We start from the raw sequence: 18,479 nt of genomic DNA on the forward strand, positions 1-18,479 counted from the left end.
CTATGTGTTACTAATACAAGGAAGATTCCACTATGGACATGCAAGTGTATGGGTACTCAAATGTTTTTGCAAAAAGAAAAAAATCTTATATTGGTGTGCTGCATGTGGGCATGCATGTATCTAGGCACTGGCTATTAGGTCCACCCTAGCTAGTAGGAGTAGGGTGCAATTTTATTTGTGCCAATAATTATTGGATTAACTCAAATGCCCAAATAAATATTTCTGTGCTCCTAAAAATATTGGTTTGAATTTTACCTCTGGCCAATATTTTCAGAGCAAAACAGGAAGATTTTCTTGTACCTATTTGAAGCGAATTTTAACATGATCATTTACAAAAATGATTTCTGAGGCTTTCACATATCCCCGTTTAATTTGGGTTTCATGGAACCGTAGACAAGCAACAAATATATAAAGCAAAACAAAAAAAGTTACAATACATACATGTGTTCATGTAGCCATTTTATGAATTGCTACATTTGGTGCACCAAGCGTGTGGGCTAGTTTTCTATTTGGGCCTGCTTTTTGTCACAGCACTCATCAGCCCACGGCCCAATAACATTTTTTACCGTGAACTCTACACATGCACTCTGTTAACTGAAGAATTACTGCATTTTCATTCATCAATAGTAACTTTACACATGCACCCACGGCCCAATAGCATTTTTTACGCAATTTACGAATTACCAAAATTGCTGCATTATATGAATTGCTACATTTCATTCATCAATTGCTTCACACATGCACTCTGTTAACTGAGAATATCATTGGGTCTGAATATCATTACCAGAATTCAGGATTTGCTTCACACAAATTCACATTCAGCTAACAAATGATCCCTGACTTACTGAAACTACTAGCTAGACACAGTAACTGAAACTAGGGACCCTTGACTCTGAAACTAGCTTGAAACACAAACTGAAACTGTAAAAATTTCTAGCGATTGATGAACATCAAGTAAAAGAAACCCATAGCAATGACACATCAATCAAATGCTCCAGCCATCATATTTGCTTGCTGCTTCAAATCGATCAGCTGCTTTAGTTGCGTGCCCATTTTCTTCAATTCACACTTCACTTCAGCACTTCCCATCATCGGATCGGCTCTTTCCACCAAATGTGAGGCGTGTTCCACACCAAGCTTCCCCCCAAAATTGAAATTGAGCTCTTGTGTTGAAGCCTGCATTTTCAACCTCTCAACGTACTCATCGAGGTTGCTGCCAATCCCACCCAATCTTGTGTTGGAGTCGTGCTGTGGCAGCTGGGGGAGGCAACTTGGCAAGCAGAGATGTAGCCATCCCACCCAAGGCCAACCCAAGCGTTGAGCTCCCTGTCAAAGTGTGCTTGGCCGCTGAATGGCAAGGCCCACTCCCCATGCCATCTCCACACAGAATCCTTGGTGTTGAATGAGTAGGTGCCCATGCAACCTTTGCTAGGTGCCGTCATGAAGTTAGCTGTGGACATAAAGATGGTGCATCCATCCGGGTGTAGTGCATAGGAGTTGACTCGGCGGTGGAACGTTGGCGGTGGTGGCGGCAGAGTCTTCCAGGACCAGCCCTCGGTTGGTTGTTGCAGCGCATCCGGCGCGGTGGACCCCCATGACATGACCCCAAAGGAGTGTTGTTTCACGCGGAAGTGGTAAGATAATGCATAGAGCATCTCATCAACGACCACGGTGATGCCGAAGCCACAGACCATGTCAGCAGGGGCATGGGCGCCAATCGTCATTGCGGCCGTCTTGGTGTCGTAGATGAGGCTGCATCGCTGGTTCATGAAGGTGAAGATCTTGGTGCCCAAGGAAGAGAACGACATGCCGGGATGGGGTACAGTGCCAACCGGGCACTCTAACCGCAGGGTCGGAGGCTCCGGGAGGTGCCGGGCAGCGCCGCTGTGCTGGTCATCAGAGTCAGAGTCAGAGTCGAAGCTGTCGGCTTGGATCTTGTGGATGCTGTACCCCTTGGTCCAGTCATCCAACACGAGGTACAGATGCTTGATCCGCCGCGACCTCTTTTCACCGCCGTCGCCGGCATATCCCCGGCGCTTATTAGACATCCCCACTGCGATTTGACAGAAGATCTAATAGTAATAACAGAGTAATCTATCTAATCCTCCTCCTGCTGCAGCTCTGCCTCTGTGTTCACCAATCAAGCGTCCTTGAAGAGTTTCGGCAGAAAGATCGAGCCTTGAATTTATTATATGATGGCCCTGCCGCCCTGCAAAATCTCAGTGTTAGAATCGGAATTGGAGGGAGGGGAGGAGTTGGATTCCGAAAATGATTAGCAATCTGGTGGCGTGACGGAGACGACGGCCAGATCAGACGAGATCGGTGGTGAACACCTACCCAAATCAATTCGCATCTAGTAGCAATCACGGAAGGAAAGGGATCTGTGTACCTGCCCTGCCTGCGGTGAGGGCGAATCGGGGACGGACGATGGCGCCAGATTCAATCCACACCCTGCCCTGCGCCGCCTCGCCTCTCCGTCACACCGGCGCGCCAGAATCAGTCCTTCGAAGGGAAGATGACTGGCAGCACTGCGGCGGCGGCGGAGTTAGCGCGACGGAGAGCGGCCGCCCAAGACCCAGGAATATATGGCTGGTGTTTTTTTAGAAGGAGAAAAGTATTCGTGTGGACGCTGCTACGTAGCGGCGCCGCTTCCCTTCCCTTCCCGTGCGCTCGCTAATCGCTCCGCTAATGCGTGTGTTACAGCATCTCTAAAATCGTTTTAGAGTCCCTAAAAAAATCGTTTTAGAGATTACTGTAAAACATTTTTACAATATTTTTACTGGATGACGTGTGTACAGAAGAGATCCCGTATAAATCCTTCAGGTCAAGTGTGGAGGCCACTAGTCAGTAGTATAATTACCTATCCATCGTTTTCCTATCTTCCTCCCGAAGAAAGGAAAAGCGATCTAACTTTCGCCTCGCGCTCCACCGCCGTTCTCTGGCGGCTCCCCTCCGTCGATGACCCTGATCGTCGGCGGTGAGGGGAGGGGGGGGGGGGGGGGGATCGCCGGATCCACACGTGTGGATAGTTTTAGGTCAAGTACCTTAGTTTTTTAGGCTGTTCATCTTCTTGGCTTCGGCGGCGGCGATGGTGGCGCTGAAAAAAAATTCTTCAGATCCTACTCAGATGAGATGATTGGTCCTATTATTGGGGATGGATTTGGAAAGCACTCATGCGCACTTCTGCTTCGAGTGTGGAAGGCTGGTGCATGGCGAGAAGGGTTGTGTCCCGGCGGCGGATCCGGATCAGCAATGGGGGGAATGGCTCCGGGCATCCCCAGGTCGTTCTTGGGGGACAAAAGAAGTATCACACAGAGGCCCCTCGAGTAGTGCAAATAGCTTTGGAAGTGTCAGGTCAAGTGAGGGAGAACAAAATAGGAGGAAGGCGGGCATAGTCCGTGATCTCCCTACAAAGAGGAACCTGCATAATGAGTTCACCACCCCGGCCGTATCCCACTCTGGCGAGGAGGGCAAGGGGGGGAATGAGGGAACCGGTAACCCAAACAAGCAGAAGCAACAGGTGGAGATAACACCCGAGAGGGATCTGCGGGATGAGATTGAGCAGAAGAGAGAAAGAGATATGAGGTATGAGCTCCGACAGAGGCAACAAGAGAAGCAGGCCGAACTGAGGTTCAGGTACAAGCAGTATGGCCAGTGGGGCCATGAGAATGCTGGATCATCGAGCCAATTCAGGGGGAGGGAGCGCAGACAAGGGTACTATGTTAGGAAACCAAGGTCTAAGCATTATGTGGAAAGGCGATCTCCTAGCAGCCCAAGACATGTTGCTCAGTTGGAGAGGAAAAGGAGACTGAAACTTCACTGGGTAGCTAAGGGTGATCTGGATAGACAGGTAGGAATCGATACTTTTGTTCGCGACACGAGGTAGAAAACCTCATCCGTGTTTGACCGTATTGAAGAGAACAATGATTCATCGGCGGACCCTGCCAGGACGGGGGGCCGCCTGGAGCAATGAATTTCCTAGCCTAGAACTGTTGGGGGTTGGGGTTGGACCCGACAGTGGGCGAACTAAGGGACCTGATTAGGTCATACAACCCAGCGGTGGTATTCTTATCAGAAACAAAAAAAGACCTCACGTGCTATGGAGAGACTGAAATGGAGCCTAGGGTTCAGACATGGGGTTGCTGTTAATTGCAATGGCAACAGTGGAGGTTTAGCTTTGTGGTGGAAGGATTCGGTGGAGGTGACAGTGAGGCCTTGGTGCCAATACTATGTTGACGCACAGATTGTGGTAGACGGGGTCACTGGAATCTATGGGGAACCATGTGGTGAGAAGAGAATGAAAACGTGGGAGGTGCTTCGTTATCTATGTACACAAGATAACCTCCCGTGGCTTTGCGCGGGGGATTTCAATGAAGCTCTTCTCCAAAAGGAGCAGATTGGCGGTAACCCGAGGAGTTTGAGCCAAATAGCAAATTTTGCGGAGTGCATGTCCGACTGCGGGCTTGCTGATCTTGGGTTCTCGGGCTACCCCTTCACGTGGGACAATAAACGGGACGACAGTGACAACATACAAGTGAGATTGGATAGGGCCACATGCAATGCTGAGTTTGCACAGCTCTTCCCGACGGGCGAAGTGGTACATGTAATGACCGAGGAGTCTGACCATCAGGCGTTGGTGGTCAAGGTGCAGGTGGCACCGGCTGCGTTGCACCCGGGGGGCCAGAGCCCTTTCATGTACGAAGAAGCATGTACCACACACGAAGGGTACGAGGCAATGATTGCTAGTGCATGGGCCGAAGCGCAAGCAGCCAATCAGGCGAACGGTGCACTTGGGGCGGCATGCAATCGCTTCAGGCTCACGTCAAGGGCCATGCAGGTGTGGAGTCGCCAAGTGTTCGGATCCATCAAAAAACAAATAACTCATTTGAAGGTTCAGTTGGTTGATGCCAAAGAGCGTGCTGTGCGGACGGGGTACGGGCAGGAAATCAAAGATATTGAGGACCAACTACACGAGTTATACGAGAGAGAAGAGGTATATTACAAGCAGAGATCCCGTGTGGACTGGCTCACAGATGGAGACCAAAACACTAAGTATTTTCAGAATCGAGCCTCTCAGCGCAAGTGGAAAAACACGATCAAGGCTCTAAAAAGAGAAGATGGATCAAGGTGTACTGATGACGAGGGTATGAGGATGATGGCTGCGTAGTTCTATGCACAGTTGTTTGCGTCGGAGGGATCGCGTGAGGGAGCCAGGGTTTTGCAGCATATTGAAAAGGCAGTCACGGAGGAGATGAATGATAAGCTGGATGCTCCATTTACGGATGATGAAATTGAGGTAGCTCTGTTTCAGATGGGCCCTACGAAGGCACCGGGGCCGGATGGGCTGCCGGCCATGTTCTATCAGAAGCATTGGGCGCTTGTAAAAAATGATGTGTGCAATGCGATACACGATTTTCTTGCTGGGACTGCTGCCCCGACAGGTTTTAATGATACTGTTATTGTGATGATCCCGAAAGTAAGCTCACCGGAGCTTCTCTCGCAGTTCCGACCCATTAGTCTCTGTAATGTACTGTACAAGATCGCCGTGAAAGCACTGGCTAACCGGCTGAAGGTGGTATTGCCTTTTATGATTTCCGAAGAACAGAGCGCGTTTGTACCTGGAAGGCTAATAACTGACAATGTGTTGGTGGCATACGAGTGTGTGCATGCGATTAGGAAGCGGAAGAGGAGGAAACCCTTGTGTGCGGTAAAGCTCGATATGATAAAAGCCTACGACAGGGTTGAATGGGATTTTCTTTAACAAATGTTGCTGAAGTTTGGCTTCTCCAGTCACTGGACGGAGATGATCATGAGATGTGTCAAATCTGCTACTTTTTCTGTGAAGCTGAATGGGGGGCTCTCTTCCAGATTCATTCCTTCGCGTGGTCTTCGGCAGGGAGACCCCCTCTCCCCATATCTTTTCCTCTTCTGTGTAGAAGGATTCTCTGCAATGTTGACGAATGCACAGCGGGAGAAGGAGCTGAAGGGAGTATCGTTTGGGACAAACGGGCCTACGGTTACTCATGTGTTGTTCGCAGATGATAGTGTGGTTTTCCTGGAGGGGTACCGAGACAATTTTGAGGTACTCCGTGGTATATTGTAGGATTATGAAGCGGCATCGGGACAGAAAGTTAACGTACAAAAATCTGCAATATTCTTTGGGAAGGGTGCTACCTCTTGAGCATGCGTTGGTTTCCCCTTCAAGAGGAAAGGGTGATGCAACAAAGTAGCGTAAGTATTTCCCTCAGTTTTTGAGAACCAAGGTATCAATCCAGTAGGAGGCCACACGAAAGTCCCTCGTACCTACACAAACAAATAAGAACCTTGCAACCAACGCGATAAAGGGGTTGTCAATCCCGTCACGGCCACTTGCAAAAGTGAGATCTGATAGAGATGATAAGATAATATTTTTGGTATTTTTATGATAAAGATTTAAAGTAAAGATTGCAAAAAATAGATCGGAAACTTATATGATGGAAAATAGACTCGGGGGCCATAGGTTTCACTAGTGGCTTCTCTCAAGATAGCATTAGTATTACGGTGGGTGAACAAATTACTGTCCAGCAATTGATAGAAAAGTGCATAATTATGAGAATATCTAGGCATGATCATGTATATAGGCATCACGTCCGCAACAAGTAGACCGACTCCTGCCTGCATCTACTACTATTACTCCACACATCGACCGCTATCCAGCATGCATCTAGAGTATTAAGTTCATAAGAACGGAGTAACGCATTAGGCAAGATGACATGATGTAGAGGGATAAACTCAAGCAATATGATATAACCCCATCTTTTTATCCTCGATGGCAACAATACAATACGTGTCGTTTCCCCTTCTGTCATTGGGATCGAGCAACGCAAGATTGAACCCAAAGCTAAGCACTTCTCCCATTGCAAGAAAGATCAATCTAGTAGGCCAAACCAAACTGATAATTCGAAGAGACTTGCAAAGATAACACATCATACATTAAAGAATTCAGAGGAGATTCAAATATTGTTCATAGATAATCTTGATCATAAACCCACAATTCATCGGATCTCGACAAACACACCGCAAAAAGAGTTACATCGAATAGATCTCCAAGAAGATCGAGGAGAACTTTGTATTGAGATCCAAAGAGAGAGAATAAGCCATCTAGCTAATAAATATGGACCCAAAGGTCTGAGGTAAACTACTCACACATCATCGGAGAGGCTATGGTGTTGATGTCGAAGCCCTCCGTGATCGATTCCCCCTCCAGCGGAGCGCCGGAAAAGGCCCCAAGATGGGATCTCACAGGTATAGAAGGTTGCGGCGGTGGAAATAGGGTTTCGTGGTGCTCCTGGATGTTTTCGGGGTACATGGGTATACATAGGAGGAAGAAGTAGGTCGGTGGAGCTATGAGGGGCCCATGAGGGTGGGGGGCGCGCCTAGGGGGTCGGCGCGCCTCCCTGCCTCGTGGCCTCCTCGATGATTTCTTGACGTCCACTCCAAGTCCTCTGGATCACGTTTGTTCCAAAAATAACTCTCCCGAAGGTTTCATTCCGTTTGGACTCCGTTTGATATTCTTTTTCTGCGAAACACTGAAATAGGCAAAAAAAACAGCAATTTGCACTGGGCCTTGGGTTAGTAGGTTAGTCCCAAAAATAATATAAAAGTGTATAATAAAGCCCATTAAACATCCAAAACAGATAATATAATAGCATGGAACAATCAAAATTATAGATACGTTGGAAACGTATCAAGCATCCCCAAGCTTAATTCCTGCTCGTCCTTGAGTAGGTAAATGATAAAAAAGATAATTTTTGATGTGGAATGCTAGTTGGCATAATTTCAATGTAATTCTTCTTAATTATGGTATGAATATTCAGATTCGAAAGATTCAAGACAAAAGTTTATGTTGACATAAAAATAATAATACTTCAAGCATACTAACAAAGCAATCATGTCTTCTCAAAATAACATGGCCAAAGAAAGTTATCCCTGCAAAATCATATAGTCTGGCTATGCTTTATCTTCACCACACAAAGTATTTAAATCATGCACAACCCCGATGACAAGCCAAGCAATTGTTTCATACTTTTGACATTCTCAAAACTTTTTCAATCTTCACGCAATACATGAGCGTGAGCCATGGATATAGCACTATATGTGGAATAGAATGGTGGTTGTGGAGAAGACAAAAAGGAGAAGATAGTCTCACATCAACTAGGCGTATCAACGGGCTATGGAGATGCCCACCAATAGATATCAATGTGAGTGAGTAGGGATTGCCATGCAACGGATGCACTAGAGCTATAAATATATGAAAGCTCAACAAAAGAAACTAAGTGGGTGTGCATCCAACTCGCTTGCTCACAAAGACCTAGGGCATTTTGAGGAAGCCCATCATTGGAATATACAAGCCAAGTTCTATAATGAAAAATTCCCACTAGTATATGAAAGTCACAACATAGGAGACTCTCTATGAAGATCATGGTGCTACTTTGAAGTACAAGTGTGGAAAAAGGATAGTGACATTGTCCCTTCTCTCTTTTTCTCTCATTTTTTTATTTGGGCCTTCTTCTTTTTTTCTCTTTTTCATGGCCTCTTTTCTTTCTCTTTTTTCTCGTCCAGAGTCTCATCCCAACTTGTGGGGGAATCATAGTCTCCATCATCCTTTCCTCACTTGGGACAATGCTCTAATAATGATGATCATCACACTTTTATTTACTTACAACTCAAAAATTACAACTCAATACTTAGAACAAAATATGACTCTATGTGAATGCCTCCGGCGGTATACCGGGATATGCAATGAATCAAGAGTGACATGTATGAAAGAATTATGAAGGTGGCTTTGCCACAAATACGATGTCAACTACATGATCATGCAAAGCAATATGACAATGATGGAGCGTGTCATAACAAACGGAATGGTGGTAAGTTGCATGGCAATATATATCGGAATGGCTATGGAAATGCCATAATAGGTAGGTATGGTGGCTGTTTTGAGGAAGGTATATGGTGGGTGTATGATACCGGCGAAAGGTGCATGGTATTAGAGAGGCTAGCAATGGTGGAAGGGTGAGAGTGCGTATAATCCATGGACTCAACATTAGTCATAAAGAACTCACATACTTATTGCAAAAATCTATTAGTTATCAAAACGAAGTACTGCGCGCATGCTCCTAGGGGGATAGATTGGTAGGAAAAGACCATCGCTCGTCCCCGACCGCCACTCATAAGGAAGACAATAAATAAATAAATCATGCTTCGACTTCATCACATAACGGTTCACCATACGTGCATGCTACGGGAATCACAAACTTTAGAACAAGTATTTCTCAAATTCACAACTACTCAACTAGCATGACTCTAATATCACCATCTTCATATCTCAAAACAATCATCAAGTATCAAACTTCTCTTAGTATTCAATGCACTTATATGAAAGTTTTTATTATATCCATCTTGGATGCCTATCATATTAGGACGAATTTTATAGCCAAAGCAAACTACCATGCTGTTCTAAAAGACTCCCAAAATAATATAAGTGAAGCATGAGAGATCAATAATTTCTATAAAATAAAACCAACACCGTGCTCTAAAAGATATAAGTGAAGCGCTAGAGCAAAATTATTTAGCTCAAAAGATATAAGTGAAGCACATAGAGTATTCTAATAAATTCCGATTAATGTGTGTCTCTCCCAAGAAGGTGTGTACAGCAAGGATGATTGTGGTGAACTAAAAAGCAAAGACTCAAATCATACAAGATGCTCCAAGCAAAACACATATCATGTGGTGAATAAAAATATAGCTCCAAGTAAAGTTACAGATGGACGAAGAGAAAAGAGGGGATGCCTTCCGGGGCATCCCCAAGCTTAGGCTTTTGGTTGTACTTGGATTTTACCTTGGAGTGCCTTGGGCATCCCCAAGCTTAGGCTCTTGCCACTCCTTGTTCCATAATCTATCAAATCTTTACCCAAAACTTGAAAACTTCACAACACAAAACTTAACATAAAATCTTATGAGCTCCATTAGTGAAAGAAAACAAGACACCACTTCAAGGTACTGTAATGAACTCATTCTTTATTTATATTGGTGTTAAACCTACTGTATTCCACCTTCTCTATGGTTCATTGATACGTCCATTTTGCATCATGCTTTTATATCGATATTTATCGCATTATGGGCCGTTATTACAAGTTATGCCACAATACTTATGCCTATTCTCTCTTATTTTACAAGGTTTACACAAGGAGGGAGAATGCCGGCAGCTGGAATTCTGGGCTGGAAAAGGAGCAAATATTAGAGACCTATTCTGCACAACTCCAAAAGTCCTGAAACTCCACGAAAGTTATTTTTGGAAATAATAAAAAATACTGAGCGGAAGAAATACGTCAGGGGGCCACCACCTGCCCACAAGGGTGGGGGCGCGCCCCCCTGCCTCGTCGGCCCCCTGCTGGCTCTCCGGTGGCCATCTTCTGCTATATGAAGTCTTTCGTCCAGGAAAAAATGATAAGCAACCTTTCGGGACGAGACTCCGCCGCCACGAGGCGGAACCTTGGCGGAACCAATCTAGGGCTCCGGCAGAGCTGTTCTGCCGGGGACACTTCCCTCCGGGAGGGGGAAATCATCGCCATCGTCATCACCAATGCTCCTCTCATCGGCAGAGGGCAATCTCCATCAATGTGACGCCCTCGATTCAATCGTACACTAATCATACACGCAAATGTGTACGATCAAGATCAAGGACTTTCGGGAAGATATCACAACACAACTCTAGACACAAATTAAAATAATACATGCTTTATATTACAAGCCAGGGGCCTTGAGGGCTCGAATACATAAGCTCGGAAACACAAGAGTCAGCGGAAGCAACAATATCTGAGTACAGACATGAGTTAGACAAGATTGCCTTAAGAAGGCTAGCACAAAAGCGACAACGATCGAAAAGGCAAGGTCTCCTGCCTGGGAGCCTCCTAACTACTCCTGGTCGTCGGCGGTCTTCACGTAGTAGTAGGCATCGGCGGTGGCATCTGGCTCCTGGGCTCCGACATCTGGTTGCATCAACCGGAAAGAAGAAGAAAGGGGGAAAGGGGGAAGCAAGGCAACCGTGAGTACTCATCCAAAGTACTCGCAAGCAAGGATCTACACTACAAATGCATCATTATCAAAGGAAGGCTGTATATGTGGACTGGGCTGCAGAAATGCCAGAATAGAGGGAAAGCCTAGTCCTATCAAAGACTAGCATCTTCTGAAAACCACCATCTTGCAGCAACCGGAGGGAGTAGAGTAGCATAAGTAAAGTAGTAGTAGTGTTATCAACCTCGGCCGGAGATCCTTTCTCGACTCCTTGCGAGAAAGAAATCCCAGAGCCATACTATCCAGTTATTATCACAATCCATTACTCATCACCGTCCAGTCCTCATCACAAGTATCCAGTTCTAGTTGTATCGATCGGGATACAACTCCAAGTGTCCGTTACCGTAGGACAGGCTATCGATAGATGTTTTCTTCCCCGCAGGGGTGCACCAACTTACCCACCACGCTCGATTGACTCCGGCCGGACACACTTTCCTGGGTCATGCCCGGCCTCAGCCAAACAATACGCCGTAACCCAACCTAGGCTTAATAGAGAGGCCAGCACGCCAGACTAAACCTATGCCCCCAGGGGTCATGGGCCATCTCCCCGGGAACTCCTGCACGTTGCGTGGGCGGCCGGTGAGCAGACCTAGCTACCTCCTTCAACAAGGCAGGCGCTTACGCAGTCCAACCCGGCGCGCGCCGCTCAGTCGCTGACGTCTATTAAGCTTCGGCTGATGTACACGACGCAGAACGCCCATACTATGCCCACGTGATGGTTAGTGCTATCAGGCCAGAGGCCCCTCGGATCAAATATCCAAATCGTAGTGGATTAGGAACGCGCGGTAACAAGCAGAGACTCACGAAAGAGGTGACCCCGTTGCCCCGTCTCGAGGACTTGCGGCAAGGGCAAGGAATGCCCGGCCACGCCTCGTAATTATCTCACGGGCACCTTCCAGGTCCGCTCGACTCCACATCACTCGCAATTAAGCTCGCGCGGGTACCCCTCAGGGTCGACCCGTCTTTCCAAGTAACAGTGGTAAAGTACAAGTATCCGTGTGTCCAAACATCAAGGGGAAAACCAGAGGAATCACCCCCGATGAATTCCACTAGATGTAATCATCAAGGTGAACGTAAGAGGAATCACCCCCGAGGTTCACACTTGAGGGGTTGGACGACAGAGTCGTATCGAAAGTGGTTAAGGAGGAAATCACCCTCGATGACCACGACCGAATGACTACACTACAGGGTTAACATCAGAAGTGCTGAAGAGGTTCACCCTCGGTACTCGATAGTAACCCAGTAGTGTCAAGCAACTAAGGGGAAGTGATGTGTGGTGTCGGGGCCTGGTCTTCGATCACGTAGATCGAGTCGTCGATGACGAAGCAGGGGCAACAAGGACAAGTGGGGGTCACTGATGGATCACTAACCAACCTATACTAAACAGTTTAGGATAAGCAGGTAAGGTACAACAGCAGATACAAAAGCAGGCTATGCATCAGAATAGGAGCAAACAATAACAGTGGAAAAATCTAATGCAAGCATGAGAGAATGGAATGGGCGATATCGGGATGATCAAAGGGGGGGCTTGCCTGGTTGCTCTGGCAAGGAGGGGTCGTCGTTGACGTAGTCGATCACAGCGGCAGCGGTCTCGGGGTCTACCGGAGAGAAGAGGGGGAAGAAACAGTAAATACATAGCAAGCAAGTGCATAACAGGACAACAGGCAGAGCTAGACGTGTTCTAACGCGGTGCTACACGATACCGGTGGAGGGGGATAACATCCGGGAAAGTTTTCCCGGTTCCGGACTTGTGTCAGACAGATTACCGGAGGGGGTATGTTCCATGTTCAGGTAGTTAGAGGTATCTAACATGTAAACGGACCACGTATTCGGATTCGTTGGATTTTTCTGAGAAACTTCCATATAGAAAACATTTTCATCGGAGTTACAGTTTAATTTCTATGAATTTTCAAAGTTTAAACAATATTCTGGAATTATTTTAAATCAACAGAAAAAGGAATTATGACATCAGCATGCCATAGGTGTGACGTCAGTAGTCAACAGTGCGGTTGACTGGTCAAAATGACCAGTGGGGCCCACTTGTCATGGACAGAGGCCTTAACAGAGTTTATTTATAACTACTATGAGGTTAATTAGCAACTGGGCCCCACATGTCAGTGTCTCATTAAGTTAACTAGATAATTTTAAATAAATAAAACGTTGATTAAGGGAGTGGGGCCCGCATGTCAACGACTAGTCAAAACCAATCATCGGGTGGACTGGGTCAACCGGGCCAGCGGGACCCATTGGGCCCACAGGCCAGTGGCCCAGGCGGTGCCACGTCGGCGCCAGGTCAGTGCAACCGACGGAGTGATGCCGGCGAGCCTACCCGCGGCGGTGCGTCGCCGGAGTTGGCCGGAAAATGCGTACGGGGCACGGAAAGGGGTGCCGCTAGGCACGTTCGAACGGTCACTCGATCGCGCGTCGAGTGGTGGTGGTGACATCGCCGGACCTGGCCGGAAACGTCGCCGGCGATGAGGGGTGGCGGAGGCGAGGTTCGGGCGGCGACGGAACCGGCGTTGCAGTGCGCGTTTTGTCGAACTAAGGAGCTGGGCGAGGTGTACACGATGTGGCAAAAGCAACAGAGGCACGAACAGGACCAATTGGTCGCCGTGGCCACGCCGGCGACGAGGCCAGGCGGCGGAGGGTGCGGCCTAACGCGGCGCGGTGGCTGCGGCACGCTAGCGAGCTAATGGAGAGGGGGAGGAGGAGCAGGGGCTCACAGTGGGGCGTAGCCGTTCAGAGCGGGCGCGGGGAAGGCGTGGTGCAGCTGGAATCGACGGCGAACGGCGGCGGGGATCCGAGGAGGAAGAAGATGGTGCGGGTCGATGCAGGGCTCCCGGGGCTCGGGCCCGTGGTCGAGGAGGACGGGCTCGAAGCGGCGGAGCTCGTGGGCAAGTCGGGGAGGCGAACGGGGCTCGGTGGCCGCGAGGACGGGCGAGGCACGGCGGCGACCGCGTCGGCCTCCTCTCCAAAATGAAGGAGAGGGAGAGGGAGAAGGGGAAGTGGGTGTGTGTGTGTGTGTGGGGGGGGGGGAAATCTCGACGGAAGCCAGGGCACCGACGCTGGCGTCCTTATCCTCCCTGCAGCGCCTGTAGCGGCGTGGTCGGCGAGGTGGGTTCAGCGGCGACTGTGGGCACGATCAGAGGAACAGGGAGGGGGGAGGAGCTGAAGGAAATATGCCCTAGAGGCAATAATAAAGTTATTATTTATCTCCTTATATATCATGATAAATGTTTATTATTCATGCTAGAATTGTATTAACCGGAAACATAATACATGTGTGAATATATAAACAAAGAGAGTGTCACTAGTATGCCTCTACTTGACTAGCTCGTTAATCAAAGATGGTTAAGTTTCCTAACCATGGACAAGGAGTTGTTATTTGATTAACGAGGTCACATCATTAGTTGACTGATCTGATTGACATGACCCATTCCATTAGCTTAGCACCCGATCTGTTAGTATGTTGCTATTGCTTTCTTCATGACTTATACATGTTCCTATGACTATGAGATTATGCAACTCCCGTTTACCGTAGGAACACTTTGTGTGCCACCAAACGTCACAACGTAACTGGGTGATTATAAAGGTGCTCTACAGGTGTCTCCGAAAGTATTTGTTGGGTTGGCATATTTCGAGATTAGGATTTGTCACTCCGAATGTCGGAGAGGTATCTCTGGGCCCTCTCGGTAATGCACATCACATAAGCCTTGCAAGCATTGCAACTAATAAGTTAGTTGTGAGATGATGTATTACAGAACGAGTAAAGAGACTTGCCGGTAACGAGATTGAGCTAGGTATTGGATACCGACGATCGAATCTCGGGCAAGTAACATACCGATGACAAAGGGAACAATGTATGTTGTTATGCGGTCTGACCCATAAAGATCTTCGTAGAATATGTGGGAGCCAATATGGGCATCCAGGTCCCGCTATTGGTTATTGACCTGAGACGTGTCTCGGTCATGTCCGCATTGTTCTCGAACCGTAGGGTCCGCACGCTTAACGTTACGATGACAGTTATTATGAGTTTATGTATTTTGTTGTACCGAAAGTTGTTCGGAGTCCCGGATGTGATCACGGACATGACGAGGAGTCTCAAAATGTTCGAGACATAAAGATCGATATATTGGAAGCCTATATTTGGACATCGGAATCGTTCCGGGTGAAATCGGCATTTTACCGGAGTACCGGGGGGTTACCGGAACCCCCCGGGGGTTAATGGGCCTCTATGGGCCATAAGGGAGAAGAGGAGGGCCGGCCAAGGCAGGCCGCGCGCCCCCTCCCCCTAGTTCGAATAGGACAAGGAAGGGGCGGGGGCGGCGCCCCCCTTTCCTCTTTCCCCTTCCCCTTTCCTTCTCCAACAAGGCAAGAGAGGGGGAGTCCTACTCCCGGTGGGAGTAGGACTCCTCCAGGCGCACCCCTTGGGGGCCGGCCGCGCCTCCCCCTCCCCCCTTTATATACGGGGGCAGGGGGGCACCCTAGAACACACAAGTTGATCTTCGTGGTCGTTCCTCAGCCGTGTGCGGTGCTCCCCTCCAGCATATTCCACCTCGGTCATATCGTTGCAGTGTTTAGGCGAAGCCCTGCGTCGGTAGAACATCATCATCGTCATCACGCCGTCGTGCTGACGAAACTCATCCCCAAAGCTTTGCTGGATCGGAGCCCGGGGAACGTCATCGAGCTGTACGTGTGCTAAGAACTCGGACGTGCCGGAGTAACGGTGCTTGGATCGGTCGGATCGGGAAGACGTACGACTACTTCCTCTACGTTGCGTCAACGATTCCGCTTCGGTCTACGAGGGTACGTAGACAACACTCTCCCCTCTCATTGCTATACATCACCATTATCTTGCGTGTGCGTAGGAAATTTTTTGAAATTACTACGTTCCCTAACAGTGGTATCAGAGCCAGGTTTTTATGGTTTGATGTTTTGCATGAGTAGAACACAAGTGAGTTGTGGGCGATATAAGTCATACTGCCTACCAGCATGCCATACTTTGGTTCGGCGGTATTGTTGGATGAAGCGGCCCGGACCGACATTACGCGTACGCTTACGCGAGACTGGTTCTACCACCGTGCTTTGCACACAGGTGGCTGGCGGGTGTCAGTTTCTCCAACTTTAGTTGAACCGAGTGTGGCTACGCCCGGTCCTTGCGAAGGTTAAAACGGCATCAACTTGACAAACTATCGTTGTGGTTTTGATGTGTAGGTGAGATTGGTTCTTGCTTAAAGCCCGTAGCAGCCACGTAAAACTTGCAACAAACAAAGTAGAGGACGTCTAACTTGTTTTTGCAGGGCATGTTGTGATGTGATATGGTCAAGACATGATACTAAATTTTATTGTATGAGATGATCATGTTTTGTAACCGAGTTATCGGCAACTGACAGGAGCCATATGGTTGTCGCTTTGTTGTATGCAATGCAATCGCCCTGTAATGCTTTACTTTATCACTAAGCGGTAGCGATAGTCGTAGAAGCATAAGATTGGCGAGACGACAACGATGCTACGATGGAGATCAAGGTGTCGCACCGGTGACGATGGTGATCATGACGGTGCTGCGGAGATGGAGATCACAAGCACAAGATGATGATGGCCATATCATATCACTTATATTGATTGCATGTGATGTTTATCTTTTTTATGCATCTTATCTTGCTTTGATTGACGGTAGCATTATAATATGATCTCTCACTAAATTATCAAGAAGTGTTCTCCCTGAGTATGCACCGTTGCCAAAGTTCGTCGTGCCCAGACACCACGTGATGATCGGGTGTGATAAGCTCTACGTCCATCTACAACGGGTGCAAGCCAGTTTTGCACATGCAGAATACTCGGGTTATACTTGACGAGCCTAGCATATGCAGATATGGCCTCGGAACACGGAGACCGAAAGGTTGAGCGTGAATCATATAGTAGATATGATCAACATAATGATGTTCACCATTGAAGACTAATCCATTTCACGTGATGATCGGTTATGGTTTAGTTTGATTTGGATCACGTGATCACTTAGAAGATTAGAGGGATGTCTATCTAAGTGGGAGTTCTTAAGTAATATGATTAATTGAACTTAAATTTATCATGAACTTAGTCCCTGATAGTATCTTGCTTGTTTATGTTGATTGTAGATAGATGGCCCGTGCTGTTGTTCCGTTGAATTTTAATGCGTTCCTTGAGAAAGCAAAGTTGAAAGATGATGGTAGCAATTACACGGACTGGGTCCGTAACTTGAGGATTATCCTCATTGCTGCACAGAAGAATTACGTCCTGGAAGCACCGCTGGGTGCCAGGCCTGCTGCAGGAGCAACACCAGATGTTATGAACGTCTGGCAGAGCAAAGCTGATGACTACTCAATAGTTCAGTGTGCCATGCTTTACGGCTTAGAACCGAGACTTCAACGTCATTTTGAACACCATGGGGCTTATGAGATGTTCCAGGAGTTGAAGTTAATATTCCAACAGAATGCCCGGATTGAGAGATATGAAATCTCCAATAAGTTCTATAGCTGCAAGATGGAGGAGAATGGTTCTGTCAGTGAGCATATACTCAAGATGTCTGGGTATTATAATCACTTGATTCAACTGGGAGTTAATCTTCCGGATGATTGCGTCATTGACAGAATTCTCCAATCACTTCCACCAAGCTACAAAGGCTTCGTGATGAACTATAATATGCAAGGGATGGATAAGACAATTCCCGAGCTCTTCGCAATGCTAAAGGCTGCGGAGGTAGAAATCAAGAAGGAGCATCAAGTGTTGATGGTCAACAAGACCACTAGTTTCAAGAAAAAGGGCAAAGGGAAGAAGAAGGGGAACTTCAAGAAGAACAGCAAGCAAGTTGCTGCTCCAGAGAAGAAACCCAAGTCTGGACCTAAGCCTGAAACTGAGTGCTTCTACTGCAAGCAGACTGGTCACTGGAAGCGGAACTGCCCCATGTACTTGGCGGATAAGAAGGATGGCAAGGTGAACAAAGGTATATGTGATATACATGTTATTGATGTGTACCTTACTAGAGCTCGCAGTAGCACCTGGGTATTTGATACTGGTTCTGTTGCTAATATTTGCAACTCAAAACTGGGACTACGGATTAAGCGAACACTGGCAAAGGATGAGGTGACGATGCGCGTGGGAAATGGTTCCAAAGTCGATGTGATCGCAGTCGGCACGCTACCTCTACATCTACCTTCGGGATTAGTATTAGACCTAAATAATTGTTATTTGGTGCCAGCGTTGAGCATGAACATTATATCTGGATCTTGTTTGATGCGAGACGGTTATTCATTTAAATCTGAGAATAATGGTTCTTCTATTTATATGAGTAATATCTTTTATGGTCATGCACCCTTGAAGAGTGGTCTATT

The 18,479-nt window shown here is 47.4% G+C and overlaps 2 protein-coding genes across 2 annotated transcripts; one reads left to right on the forward strand and one right to left on the reverse strand.

The window, feature by feature from the left end:
* Positions 1 to 748: 748 nt before the first annotated feature.
* Positions 749 to 2,668, reverse strand: LOC109744607 (uncharacterized). The gene is made up of 2 exons (XM_020303759.4): positions 2,390 to 2,668; positions 749 to 2,209 (listed from the first exon to the last, which is right to left on the reverse strand). The coding sequence occupies exon 2, from the start codon at positions 2,046 to 2,048 to the stop codon at positions 1,185 to 1,187; it is 864 nt and encodes a 287-aa protein (XP_020159348.1). The 5' UTR covers positions 2,049 to 2,209; positions 2,390 to 2,668; the 3' UTR covers positions 749 to 1,184.
* A 1,431-nt stretch (positions 2,669 to 4,099) lies between these two features.
* On the forward strand, positions 4,100 to 5,167 carry LOC141041417 (uncharacterized). Its single transcript, XM_073507561.1, has one exon. The coding sequence runs from the start codon at positions 4,100 to 4,102 to the stop codon at positions 5,165 to 5,167; it is 1,068 nt and encodes a 355-aa protein (XP_073363662.1).
* Positions 5,168 to 18,479: the final 13,312 nt, after the last annotated feature.

This window comes from Aegilops tauschii, chromosome 2 (genome assembly GCF_002575655.3).
Source record: "Aegilops tauschii subsp. strangulata cultivar AL8/78 chromosome 2, Aet v6.0, whole genome shotgun sequence".
NCBI lineage: Eukaryota > Viridiplantae > Streptophyta > Magnoliopsida > Poales > Poaceae > Aegilops > Aegilops tauschii.

Bases quoted from the DNA above. Each gene is read 5' to 3' on its own strand.
- LOC109744607 (XM_020303759.4), bottom strand. From the start codon at position 2,048: ATGTCTAATAAGCGCCGGGGATATGCCGGCGACGGCGGTGAAAAGAGG.
- LOC141041417 (XM_073507561.1), top strand. From the start codon at position 4,100: ATGGAGAGACTGAAATGGAGCCTAGGGTTCAGACATGGGGTTGCTGTT.